Raw genomic sequence first — 14255 nt, forward strand, 5'->3', positions numbered from 1 at the left:
TGCAAACCAAATGCCTACCGAGGCTGAGCAAGGCCAAACTGAGAGCTGATTGTCCCTCTCAAGGGGACAACTACTACTCAGTTCCAGCCAATTATTACTGTGGTGAATGGCCACCTAATGTTCCCAGAGCTTTCCATTTTTTAAAAGAAACTAATAACTCAGGTTTTTACATGAACTCTTTTGTTTTTTCAAATACTGGCAACAAAACTTTTTTGTTGACCAGACTTCCCTGGTGGTCTAGTGGTTAAGACTCTGTGCTTCCACTGCAGGGGCCGGTGGTTCCATCCCTGGTTGGGGAAGTTACACATGCCGTGGGGTGTTGGCAGGCTAAAAGCCTAAAGCCTTTGGTCTAAGGGCTCTGTTTTGGGCTACTGAATCACAACCTCAATACCTTACCATTCCCCATTACTGATGGGTCATTCCTCTTCAGAAATTCAGAGATTTATTTATAGCATGGCTATAAGAAAATCTGCTTTAAGCCTTCTTCATCTGTGGGTAAGAGGTACCCAGTCCCTTTTGCCTACTGCAGGTCCAATCAAATATACTCCAGCTACTCTGGACCTCAAGAGTACTAGAGTACCAAACTTGACCTCAGCAAGACACAAAAAAGGAATCAGACAAACAGCATTCTCCTAGCTGAATTTTGTATTGGGCATCTATCTACCTGCAGTGGCTCCAAGCCTCCCTTAAGAGGAAACTGACTAGACCCTCTCTGTAATGGGTCCAAATCATACCACACCCACTCACCTCTATCTGAAAAGTCAACCACTTGCTCAGTTTCTGAGCCAGATGAACGAGTCTGCCGAAGAGGGTATTTTTTCGGAGTCACTGGGGTAGGCTGCTGCTGACTACGCGTCACTCTCCTGGTAGAATAAGCAGGCTCCTCAGTGCCAAAAGACTGCAAATTTCGAACAGGACTGGAATCTGATCCCGATTTTTAAAAACAATAAAACAATTAAAGAAAAAAGAAGGAAATCTGTTTTATTTCCCAGCGGTATGACTTATTAGCACGTAGGCCCTCCTCTTCATCTTTCAAAAAATCCAACAAATCCTCAAAATATCCATTTTATTGAACTAAATATAAGCAAAATAGATCAGGTATAGAGATGCAATACAGCAAGGAATTAATAGTTTAGGCTCTGGAATCAAGACTGAACGTGATTCAATTCCACTTCATCATACTAACTAGCTGTGGCATCTTGGGCAAGTTAATCTCTCCAAGCCTCTTTCCTGGTCTATAAAAAATGGGGGAAAACTAGTAGCATATTCCTCATACATTTTGTGTGAGAATAAGTGGAATAATTCATGTAAGGCACCTAACACGATCCCTAGGTAGCTAAATCTAGTGCTTTATAAATATTAGCTACGTCCTCTCTTTCTTCCCTTACTCTAACCCACCAGAAAACAGATGCTCTACTACTAAAGGTATATCAATATACGAATATTTCCTTTCCTTAAGGATCTCTTTTTTCTTCCTGATTACCCTATCTGATACCCTGAAGCAAAATAATATTAGACTCATAAAGGGCAAGGCAAGACTACAACTTTTAAAATTCTTTTGGATAGAGAAATCTATTCTGAAGCACCCAGTAGCCTTTTCTCATCTCCACTCTGATGACACTCAAAAAAGGAATAAAAGAAATTCAGAGCTAAAATTAAAGCATATTTTAATCAACAAAAAATCCTAAAATGTATATCTCACAGATTCTTCAAAGAAGAAAACTGAAATTCTCAAACTCTTGTGTAAAAGTTAGCACATACCTAGGTTTTCAGTTTGCATACCTCCAGGGGGCTCCATTCACAATGTATTGATAGTCTACATTTTGCTTTAGAGAGGGTCATCTTACATGGACCACACTGTGAACAGTGCCCCATGGAGTTGTGCGACTCAGTGGTCATAAAGTATAACTAGAAAGAGACCCAGAGCTCATGTAATTCCTAGCTATTTTGAATATTTACAACTTTCAGGTGTCCAGGGCATGACCAATTATACTTTCTAAGAACACTTATGCCCATTCCTTTGCATATACTGTACCCTCTTCCTATAATAACACTTTCCCATCTTTCAACTTGTAAATTCCTACTAGATCCCATAAGATTTCCATATCTGGGCTTCCAGAGTACTCTATGCAAACTTCTCTCAGAGCCCGTTCCACAATGCATTACCATACCAGTTTACATCCCGAACTAAACTGTGAGCTCCTTGAGGGCAGAAGTATGATTTTTGTATCATGGTATTCCAGTACATAGCATAGTACCTGAATTATAGTAGCCATTTATCAATATTCCCATTATGTCAAAAGATAAAAACTTAAAAGTTGAGAAATCAAGAGACAACATCTATACTTCAGCTCAAACATTAGATTCAAAAATAAAGTAAGGGGCTTCCCTGGTGGCGCAGTGGTTGAGAATCTGCCTGCCAATGCAGGGGACACGGGTTCGAGCCCTGGTCTGGGAAGATCCCACATGCCGCGGAGCAACTAGGCCCGTGAGCCACAATTACTGAGCCTGCGCGTCTGGAGCCCGTGCTCCGCAACAAGAGAGACAGCGATAGTGAGAGGCCCGTGCACCGCGATGAAGAGTGGCCCCCACTTGCCACAACTAGAGAAAGCCCGCACAGAAACGAAGACCCAACACAGCCATAAATAAATAAATAAATAAAAATTAAAAAAATAAATAAATAAATACAGGAACAGTTGCTGAGAGTGAATGTTCCCACTTTCTTGCTTGAAAAAAGAGATGTTTTTCTCTCATTTTGCAACATGCTTATACAAAGCACTAACCAAATCAACACTGTTTAAGTGCTCTAAGTATAATTAATCTAAATATAATTTTTCCCTCTTAATTTATTATCGCCTGTTGATCATCAGCTTTCTGTATTCATTACAACTTTCCTTCTTCCCCAGGGAATCCCAGAGCAGAGCCAAGAGGGTTTAAGGGTACCCTCCAAATCTAAGCCCAGATAGCTAATTGCACTAGAGGACCTTCCGACACCAAGATTCTCTATTTTTCACTACCAAAGCAAAATTCTCGGTATTTACAATTGATAGTTAGGTCAACTATTTATATTTATTACCTGAACTTGACTGTACTACAGAATTAAACGTGGTTTTAAAAGTATTGGGCCTCCTATAATAACAAGTTCAAGAGACTATTTTAAGCTCCTAGGCCTAAACCATTCTAACGAAAGTGAAAAGACAGCATTCTCATTTTACTGATAGGGAAACTAATCTATAAAAAATTAAATGACTCAGGACATACATGTGTCACACACCTATTAAACCAGACATAGTTCCTTTGGGTCTACAAATTGGACAGTACCCCCAACAGAACCATTTTTTAAAACCTGATACTTCGCAGTCATTTACTCTGCATTTTACCAGATTCTGTCATCAACATCAAGACATGGGACCAGTTTCCACAGTAACTAGCACCATAATGTGATGTCCAGTCAGCTGTGAGGTGTGGTCAGGAAGAAGGAAGCCGCCTTTTACCTTGGGAACTCTGGCTTAGTCGGGCTGAGGAGCGGGTGACTCGGGCAGATCGCCGGGATGTGCCATCACTCTCTGAACTGTCTGTGTGCTCGAGATCTGTAGAAAAATCGGAATCTTCGGTTCCATCTGAACTACTGCCTGCATTCCTCTGTAACACCATAGATCCAAACATTAGCACAGAAACATTTACTCTGTGGGTTTGAATTAACACTGGAAAAAAAACGAACAGTGATACTGAAAACACCAAGTTCAAACGTAAGAAAGGATTCCACAGCCAACTTTCCTTTATTTAGAGCATTTAAATGAAACAACCTACAAATAATGCACCCTTATTAAATAAACACAGAAAGAGAATTCTTACTGTATTATCATTAATCCTGAAACAAGTCCATCTGGAGGTCAGTACCACAAACTGGAAAGTATTCTACTCAAAACAGTCTGGTTGACATAACCATGTCCTTACAGAAAGTCCAGGGTAATGAGAAAAATGTTAGCACTAGACCCCATTGAAATTCAGAGTAGCTTTTGTACAAAGTCTCCATGAACAACTATTACATTTTTTAAAACTACACACTAATTCAAAATGTCATGGTCCACAACTCTGATCCCAAAAGAACTTAAGGAGAAAAAGAGTAGCATTCTTCTTTCTTATCTACTTTTGAAGTTTCTCCACATGAATGGCAAAAGTGCTTTAAGAACGGGGGGGGGGGGGGGGGGGGGGGGAGCGGCTTGCACATGAAGACGCGTAGATATGCAAAAACAAAAGGTTTTAAAACATCATCTTTTCAATTAATAATTGTCAATTGTTAGCCTCCTGAGGCATGATTAACCATAAAGATAACTTTTATCAACTGAGCATTAACACTGTACCTTTTACTAAACCAGAAAGAGAAATGTATTTGCTAAAAAATAAAAAAACACCAAAGTTTCAAATTACAAGTCCCCAATTCTTTATTCAAAACCCTTAGGACCAGCTGTGTTTAGAATTCATAACTTTTTAGATTTTTGGAAAGGGAATAATTTGCATATATCCTGCAAATAACACCCTTTCTGCAGCAAAATATGTAAACAATCACACTAAATGAGACACACGAAAACTCAGGACAGTTTAGGACAGGTTTTGCCACCAAATAAGTTACTAAAAAATTTACATTTTCAAGAGCTCTTTGTATTTGGGAATTGCAGAAAGGGGACTGTGGGCCTATTCCAAGGCACCAGTACTATTCCTGCATTTGGTAAGCCTTAACATAAATACCACCTATCAATGTACGTCATTTTAGGAGACATTAAAAAGTGTAAATATTTGAAAGTCTCTGTGAAGAGAAACATTTCTGCAGAAATGAACAAGAATACCACCCAACTTTCCAAATATTTCAAGTCTAATCTGCCCAGATAAAGAGTGGAGGCCCCAGAGAGGGTCACAGAAAATTGACAGACTAAAAGGGTAATCTTAAAGGTCATCTAGTCCAATTACCCAGACATCTGAATCTCTGATCATCTCTGACCATCCCTTCCTGGCTTGACCGTGGAACTCAGTTCTTCTCTCTGGCTTTCACCAATCTACTTGCCATCTTATTCCAGAACAGACTTAATTGCTCTCCCACTTCCTTGACGTTAAGCTTTGTATATTACTGCCAAGTAGAGAATTTACTAGATCCTTCTACAGTTATTTATATGTCTGTTTTCCCCATCAGACTCTGATTTCCTTAAGCCAGAGATCATGTCTAATTAATTTCTGAATCCCCAGCAACCAGCACGTAGCAAGTAGTCAATAAACGTTTGTTGAACTGAATTAGATTTGTTCTGTAGTCCTGGCTCTGCCATTGCCTAATTGAGGAGCTTGGGGCACTCCAATAAGCCTCTGTTTAGCTGAGAAAAGAAGGGATGGGAGTGTCCTTAGGTGATCTCATAAGTCCCATCTAATTCTACAAAGTTTCTGATTTTACGAACTGCATTTTCTAGGCTCTGTCCAACTAAGGAAACAAGGAATAATTACAGCTTAGGAGCAAAAGGCCAGAGTGAGATCCCTTAGGAGTGGGCGCTGGTTCTCCACCACCCAGTCCTCTGCTTTGTTGTGTCCCCCGCCGGGAAAGGAAGGATGCTCCAAAACCCCGCCTCTCCTCCTATGAGCATCTCCAGACGGAAGGGAGGGGGATTCGTGCCACCCAATCGCGGCCCCGCTAAACCGCGCCCCCACAGGACAGACTGCCAAGCCCAGCCAATCAAGAGAAAAGGGATCGTTCTCTACCGCCAGTCGGAGAGCGGTGGGGTCGGGCCCAGACACCGCCCCCACACGCGGGGAGGTGACCGTTGAGCCCAAATGGGCGGTGTCACCAGCCAATCAATATGCTTCTAGACGTTTCAGCGACCAATTAACGAGAAGAACGCCTCCGAGCCAGGCAAGCAGAGGGCGGGAATAGTTGCAAGCATAGGCCGAGGCCAGGATCGGGCCCACATTTTTCTGTTGGGTATGGACAGAAGAGAGGGTTGCTGAGCTAGGTTCGGGGTAGCGGGAAGTTGGAAACCAACCACTGTGAGGCGTGGCCAACTGCGTCACGTTGCTCAAAAGACTGTCCTTAGAAACCCGCCATCCCTCCTGTCCCGTTCCTCTCACCTTCCTTCGCGGCATTGCCGGCGGCTGCGGCCCGACGGTTCCGATTCGGGCAGCGGCGGCAGCAGCAGTAGGAACGGTGGCTCCGGCGGGCTCCGTGGCGGCCTCTGTAGCAGTCCCAATCCTGCCTACGATCCCAAGTGCCTCCTGCTTCACAGCGTCTACAACCTTCTGCGCAGGCGCCGCGGGCTGAGGCGCTTTTTCCTCTACTTCCGGCTGGGGTTCCCGTCACCTGACGTTACGGGTCAGAGAGGATGCTGGGAGGTTCGTTCCTCTGGTGAGGCTACAGAGCGCCATTTTGGACTTGGTCAGGAAGTGACACCGATGGTGGAAACCGGGGTGAGCAGTGTTTAGTTAGGGGAATGGCACCCTTTGTAGGCGTGGGTAGCCATTCCTGTTCGGGGCAGAAGCCCGACAGTTGAAGTTAACGGTTCTCATCTTTACCTTGGGCAACATTTCCCTTCCCGGTTGTTTTAATTTACGGAAGTCGGGGAAGGAAAGCCCCAGAATCCATCAGGTTGCTGAGGCTTAACGCCTTCGTCGCCTAATTGGCTAAAGGACGTTTCCGTTTATGACATAAACTCAAAGTTGGGAAGGGATATTTTGCGGAAGAAACTATATTTTAACAGCCATCCTGTGTCTCAGAGTGGTGAGAATGGGGGCTTGTGAAAGGAACGAAAGGGTAGCGTCTATCATCGGGAAGTTTCTTGTCTGGTAGAGGAGACATTGTCCTTGTCCTTAGCGAACAGCAAGTAAATTAATCCGTTCACTCGCGAAAGGAGACAGAACCATTCTCCAGAAGCTGTAGCTCCAAAGAACTGCCAATTTAGTTCTGGTGAGCACATTCTGTATGGGTTTGAGAGCCTTGGGTGGCCCGCAGGGTGAGAGTGTGGGTGTTTGTGTGCGCCATACCAGAGCCGGAGAAGCATTGAACCCGTTAGCCCAAGTGACCTCTCGAAATGCAGATGCTTGAGCCAGGAGTTGTGGGAAGGGGGAAGAGGAAGGAATATTTTTAGTAAAGCTGGAGCTCAGAAAGGCGTTGATTTTTAAATAATAGAGCGCCTTGAAAGGAGAAGTTGTGGAAGATGTAAGGCTGGAAGAATCATAAGAAAAGGCTGGGAAGTGGACAGCAGGCATTGAGGATTTAGCCTCGCTGGAAGAAAAGCCTTGAGAAGACCAAGGCTTGGCCCAGAGCGCAGGGGTGGAATCCAGGCCAGCTCAGTCATTAAGTTAGGATCCTGGACCCCAGTTTCACCTGAGGCTAGGTAAGATGGAGATTTTCCCCTGAAGCTGAGCTAAGGAGCAAAGCAGCAGAAGGTAAACATCTGATTAATGTGCTGAACAGAGGACTCTGAAGAATTGAAGTTCCAGACCCTTGGTTAGTACTCTCCTTGGAGATATCCTGGGCTGGTGTTAACACAGGCAGCTTTTAGTATTTAGTGTTTAGCTTTTAGTGTTTACTATAAATACCTTTGAATAACTTACTTAGGTTGAATTGCACATAAGAGCTTATTTAGAAAGGGCTCCTGTTTCTTCTTCTTTTGTATCCCCTCAGGACTTAAGCGTTTAATTTCACACTATTACTGTTATTTTGCACTTACTGGAGTGTTCCTGAGGTTACTCTTGGATGTTGTGGCTCCCCGACTATTGGTAAGGAGCTCTAATGTTAAGAGTATATCTCATTTCTTTTATACCATCCTTAATATTACCCAGAGCTGGGCTTCCCTGGTGGCACAGTGGTTAAGAATCCACCTGCCAATGCAGAGGACACAGGTTCGAGCCGGGTTCCGGGAAGATCCCACATGCCGCAGAGCAACTAAGCCCATGCGCCACAACTACTGAGCCTGTGCTCTAGAGCCCGCAAGCCATAAGTACTGAGCCCACGCGCCATAACTACTGAAACCCGTGCGCCTAGAGCCTGTGCTCCACAACAAGAGAAGACACCGCAATGAGAAGCCTGCGCACCGCAGCGAAGAGTAGCCGCGGCTTCCTGCAACTAGAGAAAAGCCCGCGCGCAGCAACGAAGACCCAACGCATCCAAAAATAATAAATAAATAAATAGTACCCAGACCATGCTCTATGTACAGTAAATTCTTGCTAGTCAATCAGAATATGTTTACTGTTTCACAGTCTCTGAATGTATAGCACTCAAAGATGGTGAAGTATCCCTCCCTAGAAATTAGTGTTTTAGAATAAAATCCTGACTTAGCCATTCAAAATACAAACAAACACCAGCATTACAGATGTTCAACATTAGTTAATCCCTTACACTGAATTTTCAAACACTGCAGGTAGCATTAAAAGAGTTTACAGTTTCCTTTAGACATGGTTCTTGTCCTGGGAAGGTGTACCCTCTGGCAGAAAGATGAAAAAACTAACACCAAGAAGGTAGAAATGTGATCGTAAGAAAGGTGTGTACTGAAGATGAAAGTCGAACAGCTAGGTGTGTGTGTGTATATATATATATACTTTTTTTTTTTGGCTGCATTGGGTCTTAGTTGCAGTGCGTGGGCTTCTCATTGTGGTGGCTTCTCTTCTTGCAGAGCACAGCCTCTAGGTGCATGGGCTTCAGTAGTTGCAGCACGTGGGCTCAGTAGTTCAGTAGTTGTGGCGCATGAGCTCAGTTGCTCCCTGGCATGTGGGATCTTCCTGGACCAGGGATCGAACCTGTGTCCCCTGCATTGGCAGGTGGATTCTTAACCACTGCGCCACCAGGGAAGTCCCTTTTTTTTTTTTTAGCTAGGTATATTTAGAATGGGGAAGGGGAAATCCTAAAAGCTTTTTGCTCTCTTCCTTTCTTTTTTTGAACCAAACATAATCTTTACTTTGAGTTTTATTTTCATCATGATACAGTTACTGCTCAAAGCAGGAACTGATGTTCGTTTCAAAGCCTTTTACCAGTTGCCCCCTTCCCATACTCGTCTGCCAGACTTCACATGGGTAGCTCCACTGCTCTTCCTGCTTTTATGCTTTCACACAGGCTTTTCTTCCTGCCTTGATGCATCTCGCAACCTTCTTTAATATTTACTTTCTTCAGAAGGTCTTTCCTGATTTATTCTTCCTAAGGTATTAGGGCATAGGGATTTATGTTATTTTGCACTTACTGCTTTATGTGTACTTTTCCTTATACAGTTTGGTAGATGTTCTGTTTCCCTCTCTCCTTCCCTAAAAAGTAAGAGGAACGTAAATCCTATTTGTTTTATGCATCAGCTCTTCTAGCGTCCAGTACAGGGTTTGGTGTCAGATCTGGATTTGAATTTTAGCTCTGTCACTTTCTGTCTGCATTGCTTTTGGACAAGTTATAAAATTTTACCTGTGCCTCAGTTTTCTCATCTGTGAAGTGGAGATATGAATAGCCACTTCACAGGGTTGTTATAAGGATTAAAGGAAATGATTGTTACAGAGAGCTTAGCACAGTTCCTGACAGAGTAAGTGCTCTTACTTTGGCAATAAATGGCTGTTGTTACTGATATTTATTATTCCAGTTACCCTAGTTATGGCAGTAACATCTTAATGTTTGTGAATATAGCTTTATATGGTCTCGATGGTTGTTTGCTTTTGTCTGTTGAGCAAGATGATTACCCAGGCATTATATATCAGGCATTGAGTCAAAGCAAGATGGATAAAACATCGTGTTTCCCCAGGCCAGTAAGCTTGTTGTGCCAAAACACTATAAGAGTATTAATGGAAAAACAGAAAGATGAGCAAGGTTCAGAAGTGTGGTACAGAGGAGGAAGTGGACGGTTTTATCAGGAGGGTTTAGGAAAGGATGCATAGAGGAGGTGAAACAAGTAGAACTTCATAGGACGAATAAGTTTGCCAGAGGACAAGGAGAGTAAGGGCTTTCTATGCAGAGGGAACAGCATGTGCAAAAGCACAGAGGTGTGGAGCAGTACTGTGTGTGAGTGACTAAGGGCATGACTGGATTTGGAGTGGTTGACATAAGAAGAGGCAGGAATGGTTTTGGGAACCAGTTCATGCAGAGCCTTGAATGCCCTGCTGAGGAGCCTGGGCTGGAGGTGAGGGGGAATCTCTGAAGGACTTTAATCAGAGGATTCCCACGATTGACTTGAACTTTAGAGATCTCTTTCTGAAAGCTGTGAGGGGGACTGATCAGAGTGGCAGGGAGACCAGTCAGAACGCTTCCATAATAATACCCTTACCCAGAGCTGAGGAGGAACCAAACAGGGCAGGGGTAGCGGGGGTAATCTTTTGTGTATGTTCTTGTGAAGTTTCTTTCTCATACCTGTATCTTGTCTCCTTAGTTACATTTGAAGCTCCCTAAAAGATCCCTCAACTTCCTTTCAAATGCTCCCCTTGCTAGTAAAATGGTGGGTACCATATTTCAAATACAAAGTGTAGTTGTCCATTGTTTGCTTCAAAGGCCTGGGAGTTCCTGGAGGTTGGGAGCCTTGCCTGGCTGGCCACATCATCTCCAGCTTCTCCCGTGCTGGCATCTAAAAGGGCTCAGTAAATGGGGTGGCCACTGCCAGGTGTTGGCTCAGAACCAGCCACCCTCTCACCTCTAAGCCTCTTTTTGACCAGGAGGGGTTAGGGATAGCAGTTTCCTCTGTGTGCAGATAACTGTCCTGTAAGGTGGGGAAGCATGCCTTGACCTTTTAAAGACAATGCTAGTGTAGCCAGGCCAATCTCGCAACTTCTGAGTAAAAGTATTGGCCTAGTCTCTGTCCCTCTGCAAGAATCTCAGAATTTGCTGATGTGACTATAATTCATATTAAAATCTTTTCACTCACAGCTGCCTTAAAAATAGAGTCAGTGGAAATAAATAAACAAATAATTAAATGTTTTTTTTTAATTGAAAAAAATAGTCAATGAGGTCATTAGTGGTCCCTCCTTTCTTACTCTTGCTGGAGATGGCCTGGAACTTCTCTTACCTTCTTGGTTACTTGTTAATTTGGTTCTTGGATCACCTTATCCACCACCCACCCCAGCCCCGCCCTGGGGGAAGGTATTGGACAGATCCCAGCAGGCTCAGTCACTGTTCCCCACCTCTGTAGCTGGGGTTATAAATAAGGACCAAAACTAAACAGTCAAATAACTGCATTTTGAAAATTGCTAAAAGTAAAAAAAAAAAAATCACTCTGATCCTGATTCAGTAGCAGTTCTTCTCCCACTCCTGCCCTTCATCTCCTCCTTTCTTCCACTTATCTACCTCCCTTTCCCTAATCCAAGCTCCCTAGGGAAGCCAATCTGAGCACAAAGCCCTCATACAATGGAGACATCCTTTTCCTTATTTGACAGGGCCAAAGCCTCCAGGGCTGTAGTTATAGTTACGCAATGTTGTTATGGCAGCAGAGGCCTCAGGGCAACATATGTTCCTGGGTGGTAATTGGGTTTGCTTTAACAGACTGTCTCTCCCTGGGTTCTCCATGCCCAAATTCACTTATCAAGAAAACCAGGGAATTGCTGTTATGGATGGGCCTTCTTTTTTTATTTTTAATTCTAGCAAAACCAAATTCTTTATTCCCCAGGATGGAATGTACTCAGTGATCATGGGTTGAGACTTTTTAGACTGCAGGCATTTTCATTTATTCATTCAACTTATGTTTATTGAGCATCTGATAAGTGCTAGGCATTGGGTAGGAGCTGAGTGCACACTGTGAATAAACACACATGGTCTTTTCCTCCTCCAGCTGACGATTTAGGACAAGTGTGTATAGGAGGGGGTGAGGGGAGTATGACGTTCACCGGCACCAACCCCCTCCACCTTTTCAAAAGTTACTAACGCAGTATAATAACACTAAATAAATGTCTGAAAAAATAAAAGACATCCTTAATCTCACTGGTGCCATAGAGCTATTTTTATTTTTTGCATATTGCCTTCCAATTTTTCTCCACATGTGTACATTTTATTACATGTACACGTTTTGTATAAATGCACTCATTGTTTACATGAAATTTCACATTTTTTACACATTCTCAATATTTCCCATGTTTCTCTGTAGTCCTCATAATTGTAATTGTAATTGCCATGTGACATTGCAATGTGGCTCTGTGACATAATGTGCTCTCACTCCCCTATTTGGGATTATTTAGGGTCTTTTAAGTCAATGCTGCAGTGAGAGTCTGCATGCATCTGTAGCTCTCCTGTTTTTATTTCTGCCTCTTATACATTGCTTTATTTCTTTCCCCAAAGACTTGCCTAAATTTAAAGTGTCACCATCATTGTGGGAGGATACCAATTTTAAGATATTCCCAGAACTGAGTGTTACCACTTAATAAAATCTTGCAAGTTTAGTAAAAAAATGAAAACTGCACCTCAAATGTGCTTTTCATTTTATTTCTAGTTAGGATAGACTTCAGTCTTCCATGTGTTTCTTTACTAGTCCTGTTTCCTCTTCCATGAAATCCTATGTATTACTCATTTCTCTACTGAGGTCTTGATGATTTTCTTTTAAGTTTGTATGAAAGATAGATGCTTTGTCTGAGCCACATTCAGCTATGGAATCAGTGTTACTAAGAAAGCAGAAGATTTGCTTCATAACGATTTCTCTAGTAGTTTCTCCTCACTCTTTCTCTCTGGCTTCCCTATTACCTCTAGTGGTAAACTCTTTGTCAAGTATGCATACTATTGAGAAGGAGAATGATATTATGAACAGAATGTGTAGATGACATGGATGAAAGCAGTGGGGAGGCAGGTTATGTCTTATCTCAGCAAGAACTGAGGGGCCGCTTTAAAAGCTGTAGTCACTCTTGCCCACTATAGAAACTTTGAAGATGGTCGTGTTGACACTATTTTCCTGATGACCTAGGAGAAACTGAGTACTAGGAAAAAAATTCGCAAACCAGTCAACCTCAGGAGGGTGAAAAATGACCCTGCGTTCTGCCGTTTGTAAACTGAAGGTCATTTCATTTGTTGGGAGATGCTTTCCCAGGAACTGGGGCTAGGAATGGTTCTCTCTGAGTCACTTACACATGCTCAGTCAGTCTCCCTTGTGACTAATTGTACCCAAATGTGAATCAACTGCCAGGGTGAGGGTTGCGGGCTACAACTAGGAAAATAATTTCTCTATTTAAGGTAAATCAGCACATACATGGTCCAAACTCACAACCCTGCTCTTCTTAGTCTTGCTCTAACCAACTGAGGTTACTGACCCAACCCAATCTCAGGGGTTAAGGATGATTTTCTTACTAGTCTGGAAATTACTTGAGGATGAGTGGGCATCTGGTCATTTTTTTTTACCTGCCTAGCCTTGCCAGTAGATGTCACTACACCAGACCACATTCTCCAAAGATAGGCCTGGAAGGAAAGAGAGGGCTTCAGAAAGACCAAGTCCAACCATCATGACCCTATTCTCCCATGGCTTCCATTAATAACTCTGGAAAACTATCAGGGATATGTATATACATGGTTCCAGATAGTACTAAGGCCTGAACTCAGAAGGCCAAGACCTCAGGTTCTGGGCAGAGTCAGAGTTCTTATCCAGAGGCCTTCCCCAGATTGGGTGGGGCGCACAGCTGCTGTAGGAAGGGTGGCAGGGTGAGAAGACCATTTAAATGGGGGGGGGACACATGATAGACTTATCAAGGAACAAGAGCCATAGGCTTGGGGCTGTTCCAAATGTCACTGTGGGGCTGATACCTCAGGCAAAGCACTCCACCCACCTTCCACCCCTGCACCTCTGTCCATACTGACGGTGGCCATCCCTTGCCTGAGGGCTGCCAGGCTGGGGCCGGTTCATCAGCTTTGGGCCTCCCTAGGGCCAGCCAGACATAGCCACACCATGCCAGGAAACTGGGAAAGTTCCTAATAGTTCAGACTATCATTACTGTTCTCCTTTAAGACAAGTCTAAGCAGCATTAATAATCTGGGAAAAAAAGCTCTTCTGTAAAGACTTTGGTTCCATGATCTTCTGTAGGATAAAGACTGAAATTCTTACCTGGCCTGCAGTGACCTGCATGATCTGCCCTTTGGTTAATTCTCCAGCCCATCCCACACAACCTCATTCTCTGTGCTTTAACCTCATTGGCCTTCCTGCAATTCTCAGGAGTCCCCTGGTTCCTTCTACCTCAGGATCTTTGCACATATTCTTTACTCTGTCTGGAATGTTCTTCCCTCATTCTCTTCTTCACCTCTTTCCACTGATCCTTCAGATCTAAGGTCAAATGTCATTTCCTCAGGGAACTAT

General features: G+C 43.3%; 1 protein-coding gene across 4 annotated transcripts in view; it reads right to left on the bottom strand.

Annotated features, from left to right (window-relative positions):
- Positions 1-6295, bottom strand: part of KAT7 (lysine acetyltransferase 7) — a 31522-nt gene extending 25227 nt beyond the window's left edge. For 2 of the 4 annotated variants that reach the window (XM_082441732.1, XM_082441731.1), the window contains exons 1-2: positions 6109-6268; positions 3495-3642 (exon numbers count right to left, since the gene is read on the bottom strand). In XM_082441732.1, coding sequence (XP_082297858.1) covers positions 3495-3642; positions 6109-6123 — 163 coding nt within the window. In that variant the 5' untranslated portion in view covers positions 6124-6268. Of the gene's footprint in view, positions 1-747; positions 925-3494; positions 3643-6108 lie in introns of all 4 variants that reach the window. The other 2 variants (XM_082441729.1, XM_082441730.1) reach the window with 2 other exon arrangements.
- Between the last annotated feature and the right edge of the window lie 7960 nt (positions 6296-14255).

Source organism: Balaenoptera physalus (genome assembly GCF_965194825.1).
Source record: "Balaenoptera physalus genome assembly, chromosome: 20".
Classification (NCBI taxonomy): domain Eukaryota; kingdom Metazoa; phylum Chordata; class Mammalia; order Artiodactyla; family Balaenopteridae; genus Balaenoptera; species Balaenoptera physalus.